Raw genomic sequence first — 11,743 nt, 5'->3', positions numbered from 1 at the left:
GTCCTTCTGTCTGGCTCCACACAGGGTGCCTGGAGCAGTCCTACCTGGCTATGGTGGTGACAGCATCCTGGTTGAGTACCACTGAGGTAAGCTGAGGCAATGTGCTACCAAATTCTGAAAAGTTATGGAGGGGTGCCCTGACTGTAAACACTGCACTAAAGTAATAAGGTTTTTGACAAAAGTCAAAGTATGGACAAATGACTCAAGGTTATTTTTACTGATATCTCTTGATTTACAATCCTTTGTTATAAGTCAAACTAGGCATATACCAGTCACATACTTCATGTTTCTAGATAATGATGGTCTCATATCATTTTTTTGTAAGTACTTTCTTAAGCTGTTTCTTAAGCTTCTATCCGAGCACAAGCATTTCCAAGATAACTTCTCAGCAAAATTGTGCTGCTATGAAAAATATTGTGGTGCCACATATTTATGGATTAATATTTTATTAGCTCTTACATTCCATGAGGATTAATCTGAAAGGGTATTTAACCACCCCAGACCTCTTGTAGAACTCTTTCTGAACATTTACAGTGAATGAACTTCCCTAAACTTTAGTCATTTTTATTCTTTGGAGAGAATTTTTTCCCCTTTTCTGTTGAATGTTTGAATACATCTGCCTTAATTATTTGTAGGTAGTAAAGCATAAAAAATCAATTTGTCTCCATGATTAAAGCAGAAATGTTTACTGCTGGTATGTATTTGTGCTGAATCCAGCACAAAGTGACCTTCATTCTGTTGGGACTTTCGAAAGTTCCTGTACAGGAATATATGATTAATAACATTTTAATGATTTCGTATTACACACATCATAATTTGAGACGGCTTAACAAACTAAATTCAAAATATATGCTTTTTCAGTTTGGGAACTAGACACGATTAGGCTGTTGTGTTACATAAAGCTTTCACTCAAGAAAAGTTGCTGATTTTCTTGAGCAAAGAAAGTTTACCTCACAGGCCTTTTTTAAGAATTCATGAATTACAAAGCATCTTCCACCACAGTTTATGCTACTCCACTAATTCTTAAGAGAACAATAAGCATGGCTGCACCTGAACAGAAAGTTGTGTTTTATATTCAAATTAAAAAAACCAGCTACAACTGGTAGAGAGACTGACATTACTGGGTATGTTTTTGTTCTAATACTTCCCACCATTCTTTACTAGTGTGACTAATGTGTGGCTTTTCCTTGGCTGTCTTTGTTTAATCCTGCTAGTGAATCATTTCCCATTACAAGAAGCATGAGGAAGGTGCAGCTGATTTGCTGGCTCGAAGAAAAAAAAATCCCAAACTTTAAGTTTGTCCAGGTTCCTAAGTGTTTTGTCAATTGTCTTAGTTAAAAAGGTGTGGCTGAAAGGATAAGACTAAGAACAATTCCAGGTTACATTTGATGCATCTGGAAGGGTTTCATGAAGTCTAAAATAAGTTGAAACACTAGAGATCTGAGCTGATAGTAAGCTTACCACCATCCTGGGAATACAGACAGATTTAAAAAGTAACCCCCAAAGGAGACAGCAGGAAAACCCAAGTGAGATGAAAAGTATATTAAAGAAATGGCATTAAAGTTGAAAGTGCATATCAGTTTTATTTAATTAATTATTCCCAAACAGGCATTATGCTTCCAGGATATTTAGAGTTAAGGTAAAAGTTAAGAAAAAAAATTAAAAATCCAAACATGGTGAGGTATAAAAACACAGGATACCCAAGCAAACTTGATTCAGTCCTTTGACGCCACAAGGGAAAGAACCATGTCTTTAAAAATCAGTTTATTCTGGAACCTTATGTTAGGATGCATAAATCATAACTACATGTTTATTGTATAGCATCCTTATAAGGTAGTTAGTTGACAAGAAGTTTTGACAATAAATATTTGGAGTTTTAATTTGATAAATAACATGATGGTGATCAGTGGCAAAAGTCAGAAAAGGGAGTGACTTGGTCAAGCAAGTTTCCTCCTGGAGCAGAGGGAATAGCAGGGCAAATCCCCCCGAGGCCAGGGAGCATTGCCCTGCTTTTCCCCTCCCCTCCTAGACTCATCCAGGAGCAAAGGAGAGCAGCAAAGCCTTAAGCTGTGGGCAGTCCCTGCCTCTCCCTTTCTGGACCAGACCAGGAGGGGACTATACAAGCATTTGTTCTTGTAAAAGAAACTGTCACAAGGGAGCTCTTCTAGGTTGAGACCTGGAAGATCTCCTGGAACAAGCAAGTTTCCCCTGGGAGAAATTTGAATTAAAGCTTGTATGCCTGTGATTTCTACTAGTAGGCATGGAATGATTGTATGTGTCCTGAGGTCCAAGTTGTTTGTCTGAGGTCTCACATTTAGTGGCTGTGGCTAAATTTGAAACTAGCATCTTGGCTACTTTTGAAGACAGACAAATGAAAGTACTTTCCTGATAAACTGCAGTAACACCATGGATATGCTATGTCTTTGTGCTGCTAAATATTTAGTAAATATTTTACATTGCTTATGTTATTACCTTACAAGAGTAAAGGAATATTGAGTAGTCATTCATGGTACAGAAACTAGTAATAATCATTCACTGGAAGTACTTATGTCTGCTTAAATTTACTTCTTTGGAGGCAATTAGAAAAATGTGTGCAGAGTAAATGCATTGCGAGTGCTCTTGGGAAATTATTTACCTTACATTGTCTAATATAAGGTGTTCAGTTCAGCACAGAGCTTTCTACAGTGTATACCTGTCTTGACTGAAATTTGGAGGGAAAGGGGTGTCAGCTCCCTTGCTATCTCTCCTTCCTCTTGCTGATAGTATAGATTTATATAGCATGTTGCATATAGGAGTAATTCAAACTGTACTCTGCTCATGGAAATACAGGCACCTCATTAGTTAAATGAGGAAACTGTAATAATACAAAGCAATGCACACACCAGTTTAAGACAAGAGAATAGCTACCAAAATGAAAATTTCCCCCCACTATTTGAGCTACTTTAGTGCTATGGGAACATTAATGACCGTAGTGGTCAGGACTTTGTTTTTATGTACTTAAGTGGTAGGGATGGAGGCATACTATAAGCAGAGTCACACATTCCTAGGTTGTGATTTCAGTTTAGTACAAATTCAGAAAGAATAATTTTCCTAACTAAATCTGTACCCCTTCCTGCTGGATCTGACCGTTCCTTTGGAATATCCTTTCCAAATACCGACTTGGCTTATTTTTCACTTAAGTGTTAATGTATGGCTATCTACATAAAGGTAGTATTACTGCAGCTGTGACTTCAGTGCTGTTGTCATATTTGAGCATTTTCAAGTTCAATAAAAACAAGTCATATTTTTGATACAGTGAGCATATTTTTATATTTTTTTACAAAGAATCAAGGGTGCTAAAATGTCTCCTTGTGTTCTGCTGTCCAAGGGGGTAAGTTAATAAAACATTATTTATTATTTCCACTTGTTTGCAGAGTAGAATTGTCATAGATGATTCATACCATAGCAGGCCCAGTTGTGATCTATCAGGGTTAGTGACAGAACCAAATCTGTCAGGGCGTTCACACACTTTAATCTTCTCTTCAGATGAGGTGAGTTTCAAAGTGTGTATATGTGTCTTGTTGGTGTTGCCATTCATACCACAGTATGTCTAATAGAACACGCTTTGTTTAATATTAAATTGATCAATGACTCCAGTATCTTACTGTTTTTTTATAATGAGATTTAACATTGAAATAGTTATTTAACTAAGGACTCGTATCGTAAAGAGGTATTTTAGTCTTTGCTTCATGATCTACAGTTTTATATGTTAAAAATTGGGATGAGTGCTATGCAATAAAATTACAGTTGGGAGTTTCAAAAATTAAGAAAGTGATATAAAAGAAAGACACACATAAAGTGAACAGATAGATGGACTTTGCAGCATTTTTCAGTTCTTCTCACACCAGTGTGCATTTAAAAATATATTTTTCATATTAGATAAGTAGTTACTGGTGTAGTGATATTTAATCCTTAAAATAAAACATTTCCTGGTATATGTACGTGAGAGAGTCAAAGTTCTTTCTGCTCGCAAAACTCTAACCTCCTTTGCCTTCAGCTGAGATCTTAGACTAAATGTTCCCTTGTCATTGGCATTTTATAAAATGAAGGTAAAAGAACAGAAGGAACAGTTACAAAAACTATACCTCATCATCTTTCAGTAAGATGGCTCAACAAATAATGATTACATTTGAAACAAAGTGTTAACAGGTCACTGGTCTCTGATATTACATAACTCCCCATCAGCTTGGGAAAGGGGAGAAAACGGGAAATATTCTCTCAGAAATACGGAGATCTGAATAGGATGTATTGCTGAGTTCTTGAGTGACACTTAATCATAGGGAAGCCAGCACTGAATGTTGAGCTTCCAGTACACTGTGAATGAGCTAGTGTGCTGCACAACATGTTTAGGTACTTTCATGTTTCCCCAGTTTAGGTGCTTTCTAATCTGCTGCTGCAATGAATGGGGCCTCTGCTATCAGCTGATAGATGCATCTAGCCTTGTCTTCTGTCTCTGGAAATTTTAGGCTTTCTAGCCTTAATCACTTTCCAGAGTCTTAAGGGAGAACAGTTCTCCCAGATTGTCACAAACTTCTCTTGGTTCTGATGTCTGAATCAGCATTTGTCTTTTTCTGCAGGTAGAAATGTTTTTCATACATCACTCACTGGAGGAGAGCTAGTCACAGGAGGAGCCAGCACACACCTGCTCCTACCTGTGAAAAGCAGATGTTCAGTTAAGGTCCTTAAGCTATAAAAATGAATGTACAGTACCAGTAGGTTTTTTTTATTTTAAAAAATGGCCAGTGCCTGACACTGCATTTTACAGCTCTAGGCATACCTCAGTTGATTGTGTCTATTAAGCTTAAGTAAAAGAGGGATGACACTTGGAGAGCAGTCAGTTGAGAATTGCGGTGTTCATGGGCCCTCTTCTGTGACACTGCATTTGTATGGGAATGCCTTTAACTGAGCAGAATCCAAGGAATTATTGTGGTATCTGTCAAACACTTGCATGGCAATAGCAATTCAAAATGGCATGGTGGTTAGAATTTTTTTAAGGTGTTATTACTCATTCTGGTATTATGCTAAGCGAATTTAGGAGAATGGGGATTCTTAAAGAGGACATTCTGTCTACTTTCTCTTAGTGACATGCATCACCTGTAGTGTATATCTTCTATTAAATTACAAAAAGTCTGTATTCTGTCAGTCTCCTGCCTTACTTTTACTAATAATCGGCGTTAATTCTCTCCAACCATGTTTTGCTTTCCTTATGTGGGAAGCAAAGCCTAAAAGTTAAAAACATGCAAGGATAGCACCCCTCTTTCTTTGCAAGGTTGCCTCTTCAGACTTTTATAGTAAGGACTCAGTTGTTGACACTACTTTCCAGATTATGTAGCTAATTAACAGGCCCAAAGAAAGCAATCTTAGAATTGAAATGTAGTCTGGCCATTGGAGTTAAAAAATACATTCTTAATTGTAAGGAAAGCAACTACCCCATCAGTGCCAAGGGCCTAAGAATTTTGTAGAACCAAAAAATTAGGTCTCAAGTATGAGAGAGAATTTTGTAAGTTATTGTATATAATAAAGCTGATAAGTTTTTTACATACTGCAGTATGCCATGTTAATAGTATTTAAGGTGAAAAATCAGTTACAATGTATGAGACAGACCAGCCCTCTAGCAACAAATAGAAAATGGGTCCTGAACAGCAGATGGGTCTGGCCAGCTGAGAATCCTTGGGACCAAATTCTTGCAGTAACCTCTCATCTACTACCCCCAATATAGGAAGTTTGGGATGGTGAGGATTATGCCATGGGCCTGACTTGTGGACTGGTTAGTCTGGAGGATGGCTACCATCAGGTGTAAGTTAAAGCAGCTTGGAGACAGCACTGATCCTCCCTAAGAGTTAGGCAGCTCAAAACCATCCGCTCTCTCTTGTTGCAGTAAATGAGTCTGAGTCTCTTTATTAATGAGGCCTGTACCTTTTAAAGTATTGATGTCTTGTAATGGCAAAAGTATAATTGTTTTAAAGGCAGTCTAAAAATAATATATTAGCTTTATCTCCCGTTTTTAGACCATATTAAATGCATTTTGATATTTAGCTTTGGAAGCATATCTTTTTCTTGCTGTTATTGGAGAGAGCTAATAGCAGAATTATCTACCCTACTTGGTCCAGGGCTGAAAGATTTACTTCAGACTTATGTGTTTCACTCTCTGCTAGCAGCTGTTGGTATGATATGAAGAATAAAACTGTCAGCCACTGAGGAGCTGAAAAACCATTGTTTCACCTCCGAGGACTCAAGGTGCCTATAGACATACAGAGAAGACTTGATTAATTGAGTCTGCTGGAGCATCCTAATTAGCGTGCTCTCATGCATTCAGCATCCCCATCCTTCAAAATAGCGGCAGGGGCACTTTAACCAAAGCTTGTTGAATGGCCTTTAGTTAAAGCACTCCGCTGCCATTTTGAAGCATGGGACACTGAATACACAAGATGCTGCAGGAACTTTAATTAGTGCCCCTCCCCACCCTCAGAGTATGTGTAAAGACGCCCTCATTGCTTTTCCCTCAGATCTGGTTTGCCTCTCTAGGTACTCATGCAAGACTGAATATGGGAAACGGACTTTAAGTAGATGGGACACACTATAACATGGCTTTTGGGTCAACCATGTTGGTGATTCGTAACAGTCATTTATGGGCATGTCTTTAATACAGTTCACTGATCAAAAATGTAAATGTGTCAGGTTAACCTATTTTCATAATACTGTAATCAGAGTTTTAATCCCCATGAACCTCAGGTACAGTTATAATAAAGTTTTGTTTTGATCTCTTAATACCGCAGACTTCTGAAGGTTTAGTCCGATCTATCCCTATTTTGAGTTGCGTCATCAGGTCAAGAAATCCCGATTTCAAGTTCCCAGAGATAGTGTTTTTAAAAACGGTTAAAACAGCTTCCCGATTCCTCTGTAGACTGAGAATTTTTTTATTTAGTGAAGTAATAGACCAGGGGTTGGCAGTGTTTTTGGGCAAACTGTAATTGTTGATGTGCCAGGTATGGATGGCAGTGGAGCCATGAGAGGCCCTATCCTTGTGGCAGTGCTGTCTGCCCTGTGGCATGCATGTGCCTTCACCAGCAGTGAGCTGGCTCCACAGACCCCAGCACAGCTTCTTGCAGCCTCCTGGCTGCCTGCTACAGCCAGCCCAGGCACCGGGCAGGCCCCTGCCACCCGCCATGGAGCCCAGCTGCTCACAGCCCTCATGGCTCCCCCACTGTCTGCCCTGAGGCGCACATGCCAAGCCTTTGTGTGCTATGCTCTGACGCACGTGCCAGGGGTTGCCTACCCCTGTAACAGGTTGCTTCAACAGTAATAGCAGACTTTCCTCTTGGATGCTAAGCAGAAATTGAAGAAAACTTCCTGATTTAAAGCCAAGAATTGATTAGGCTGTTTGAGCAATTGAGGTGTATTTTCACTGGAATAACACATGGCCTGGTATGAATCAGATAGCCTCTGCTACTTAGCAAATTAAAAATAAAAATCTGGTGTGGCAGGACAAGGTAAGAGAATAAATATGACTTTTGAGAAATATACTACCACTTAGTAATAACTGTTATTAGTTACAGTGTAGAATATATTTATAACTTATTGGACATGTCTACACATGCCCATCAGTACTGCGCAGTCCCAGCAGCACACACTTATTTTTAGACACATCTTTGTAGAGTCAGCATCACAGTTTGTGCCTGCCGATGCTACGCTGTTGTAGCGTCTCATGTAGATGTGCCCATTATTAGAACTGAATCATTTAAAATTCCTTGTTTGGTTACAAGTGAGAGCAAGTTGGTCAGTCTCATTGTCTTAGATGTTTGTGCACTCTCCCAAATTACCATGTAATATGGCCAAATTGCCACACGATTCTTTTTAGGCACAGTATAGAAAAAGCAGAATTATCATTCTGTCTCAGGATTGTGCTGCCTTAAATGAGCAAGTTGCTCAGTGCTTGGCAACAAAATGCCTGGATTTAAGCCAGTGTTCTGATGTTTCATGACAATTCAATTTCTCAGAGGCAAAACTAAAATGTCTTACAAATGTTTGTCCTGCCTATGTTTGTGGTGAATTTTGTTGTCTGAGTTGTTGTGATAACTTTATATTTCTTACAATGTCTTGGATTTAAAGAGGACCGACTACAAAGTCTGCTCATCAGAATGCAAGTGAAAATGTTAAAGTTTTATAGAAATACAGAAAGTATTTAGAAAGATTTTATAAGAACTATTTAATGTTAAAACTTGTTGCAAAAGACAGTTTCAAGGAAATGTTAATTTTAAAGCTAAGAATTCTTCATATAATTTATTCTTCATATAAATTATTCCTTTTGGATTTTTGTTTGATAAAAGTGCACTGAAAAATATGCACTTTTGTTATCTCAAAAAGTTGATAAATTTATACGGTCAAAGAGGGAAAATATTTATCATCTTAAATTATTCACTGTAACTTTCTTGATTGGTTAGGCACTTGATGATGAATTTGCAACAACAGGGAAACAAAATCAGTGGCAGAGTAGACCCATTTCTGAGTGGACAACACAACAAGTATGTCATTGGTTGATGGGAATGAACATGGAGCAATATATTTCAGAGTTCACAGCAATGAATATAGATGGGCAGCAGCTGATGCAGCTAGACAGTGATAAGTTGAAGGTAAGTGCTTTTTTAAATTTTGAAAATGTCTGTTACTTGACTGCTAGTTCAGAGATGCATTTTTTTAAATAAAGAAACTTAGCCTTTCCTTATTTGAGCACTGGCAACATTTTAAGGGGCATAACAGTTATTTCTGTGTTCTTGGTTTAGCTGCAGAATATGTAGAATCAAAGATCATTTAATGAATGGCATTAAACAAAAGGATATTGAAATTAAAAGGATTAGTTATGACAGAATAAAAGAGCAAAATAAAACATTTCCTCAATGGCAGTGCAGTAAAACTCAAAGAAAGCAACTGGTGCCCAAAAAAGGCAATTCCCGTAGTATACTGTCTATATCTGTCAGCACAACAGGATGCAGGTAACTCAAGTATGTAACACAGCAGACTCTAGTTCGTTCTAGAAATCTGACTTCCACCCAAATCTCTACCTCTTTTTTGGAAGTTCAGTTCCTTATTACTAAAATCTTTTCTACTTTCAGATATGGCCATTCTTTTGAGAAGTGTATTTTTAAGGATCTACCTTTTTATAGAAGCCTCTCAATGCCTAGCCTTTAAACCTCTGAAAATAATCCAGGTGCTATTTTGAGATGGCTATTTTGCCTCCAGAAGCTGTAACTTTGTATCTCTTGCTACTAAATAGTTTTCAACTTGTATGCTTTTCATTCAGGCCAGCAGACTATTTTTTCTAGGTTAGCAAGATGTTACACTAAATTAGGATATTGGATAGAGTGAAGCCAGAATTATGGCTGCCTATACATGTTCCAGGGGAGATGCATTTTAATTAGAACAGTTCCCAGAAAGCCACTTTAACAAAAACACTGCATCATGTGTATTAAGCCCTCACACATTTGCTGATGCTGCAGCAACTCTGGAGTGTTCTAATTAAAACAGGAAGCGATTGATCAGTTCTGCTACAAGGCATTCTAATTAGAACACCAAGGAGCACGTGTATAGGCAGTCCCAGGGCTCCTACACATGTGCAGGTAGACTGCTCCGATGGTGCTGTAGTTACAGCACCATCAGACTCAATTAATAAAGTCTGCTAGAGTGTGGTAATTATCACACTCCCGCAGATTCCAACATCATGTGTATCAGCATCCCCATGCTGAAAAATAGTGGCAGGGTGCTTTAAGCTAAAGCTGGTTTGATGACCTTTAGTACAAAGTGCCTCACTACCATTTTTCAGCTTGGGGACACTGATACACATGACACTCCGGGCACTTTTAATTAGCGTAGGTCTCAGAGCTACACTAATTAAAGTACCTTCCCCCCCCCGCCCCCAGCTGCCTGCAGGAGCATGTCTATAAATGCCCCTAGTGACTAATAGATAGATTGGAATGTCTGGTAATAAAGAAAAATAAATGTTTAATTTGCTCTTTAAAATGCGCCTGTTTTTTAAATAGATTTATAACACTAAATGTTCTTTAATGTAGTATGAGGATGCTTCTTTGAATGGTAGAGAATGAAGGTTGTTAGTAACTCATCAGCTATACCTATTTATCTGATATGAGGAAATGGGAATGTTGGTGGTTGAAGCAGTCATTTACATGGTATTCCTAAGAGTTCAACTGATATAAAACAGTAGCACTGTTTGTGAATTGAAATCAGATATTGCCATCTGCTGATCAAAAACTGAACTGCATTTTTTAATGACATTACTAATTTGGTATCTGTCATTAAAAGAAAATAGAAACTAACAAATTAACACTATTTAGTAAAATTATGGAAGACATTCTAGTCTCACTATATCTTTTTAATAGTGTATTATTGTTCTTACTACTTAAAAAAAGGATCGTATTGAATCCAGTTTGGCTCTCCATTTAGATACAAACCAGCTGTTACAAACCAAAGACAAATAACAATTTTTTTATGGACTTATTTTAAATTCCCATGATAGATTTTTAAACAATGGACTGGAAAGGACTAAAGCATGAGAACCGCAAAACAAAATTACCAACAACATACAAGTTTAGCTAGTGCTGAGAAATACAAAAAGTAAACAGGCAAGATGAGAATTTTAAATGACATTCTAATTCTTTCTTGATAAGTGCCTGTATCGTGGTGCTGCTGCTTCAATCAATATAGTGTCTTCCTGGGCAAGCAGGATTTTAATTTCTTGCTTAAAAAAAAGGCAGAAGATAGTTTGTTGGGAAGCTGGCAGGAAGCATTCGGCCAGCCCTTTATCATAAAGAATCAGAGGGGACACGGATATTTTTTTCCTTGATGTTCTTAAACAACCCTTTCAACTTTAGATGTGATGACTTTAGAGATATTTGCATGGTGTTTTGAGGGGCTTTTTTCCTCATCAATTTAAATAGTATTATTACATTTTCAGCTGATTGAAACTCCATCAATAGTATGGGATTTAGGATTTCACTAAGTTATTTCTTTCCTTTTATTTTCCTTAATAGATATTTTTCTAAAACACTAAATACTGCAAATGATTGATCTGAGTTCAGCAATGCTGCTGGTGAAGGAGGTGGGGAATTAATAATCCTGTTACTGTGGTTAGTGTATACCAAATACTGCAGGATCATTGGAGTCAACAGAAAATTTTAAACAGGCTTTTAACTTTGTCATATCTTAGAATCTCTACTACTCTATTAAGTAATACTTAAATATTTATAGCAAGGTAAAAGAGTAGTTTGCCCTCCAATTTACTATTAAAACACAAATGCTATGTTCACAGACTTACACCCTTTACTCCCCTGTAAAGAACTGGACAATTTCTTGAAGTTTCTTCAGTATTTGCCTGAACAGATTTAGTGTTTTAGACGTTGGTTTTCTGTTGAAAAACAATAACGATATCCATTTTCTCCTAAAGGCTTTGGGAGTTTCCAGTCAAAATGACCGATCCATGATAAAGAAAAAAATTAAGGATATTAAAAAAACGCAAGAAAAACTGGAAAAACAGAAGGAAAAAGTTCAGAAGCGAGAGAGAGAAGTTCGCAAGAGTGGCAGGGGGGTAGCCACTGTAGAATCAAGCTGCTAAAATGATTTAGTTTTATTTTAGCTGACTGACTTCAACTTGAAATAATTCAGCAAATTTGTATATAATTGTACAATTGAGGGG

General features: G+C 37.5%; 2 protein-coding genes across 5 annotated transcripts in view; one reads left to right on the top strand and one right to left on the bottom strand.

The window, feature by feature from the left end:
* PDK1 (pyruvate dehydrogenase kinase 1) overlaps positions 1-11,743 on the bottom strand; it is a 44,906-nt gene that overhangs the window by 4,404 nt on the left and 28,759 nt on the right. The gene's annotated exons all lie outside the window — the stretch shown is intronic.
* The window catches only part of LOC102384507 (neurabin-1-like), an 83,108-nt gene that overhangs the window by 69,956 nt on the left and 1,409 nt on the right, over positions 1-11,743 (top strand). Inside the window, exons 16-18 of one of the 4 annotated variants that reach the window (XM_006020793.2) lie at positions 3,414-3,530; positions 8,481-8,669; positions 11,495-11,743. In XM_006020793.2, the coding sequence (XP_006020855.1) occupies positions 3,414-3,530; positions 8,481-8,669; positions 11,495-11,662 (474 nt within the window). In that variant the 3' untranslated portion in view covers positions 11,663-11,743. Of the gene's footprint in view, positions 1-3,413; positions 3,531-4,616; positions 6,156-6,194; positions 8,457-8,480; positions 8,670-11,494 lie in introns of those variants that run through there. The other 3 variants (XM_006020794.2, XM_025200485.1, XM_025200484.1) reach the window with 3 other exon arrangements.

This window comes from Alligator sinensis, unplaced genomic scaffold (genome assembly GCF_000455745.1).
Source record: "Alligator sinensis unplaced genomic scaffold, ASM45574v1 scaffold321_1, whole genome shotgun sequence".
NCBI lineage: Eukaryota > Metazoa > Chordata > Crocodylia > Alligatoridae > Alligator > Alligator sinensis.
This window is presented reverse-complemented; position numbering and strand designations above follow the sequence as displayed.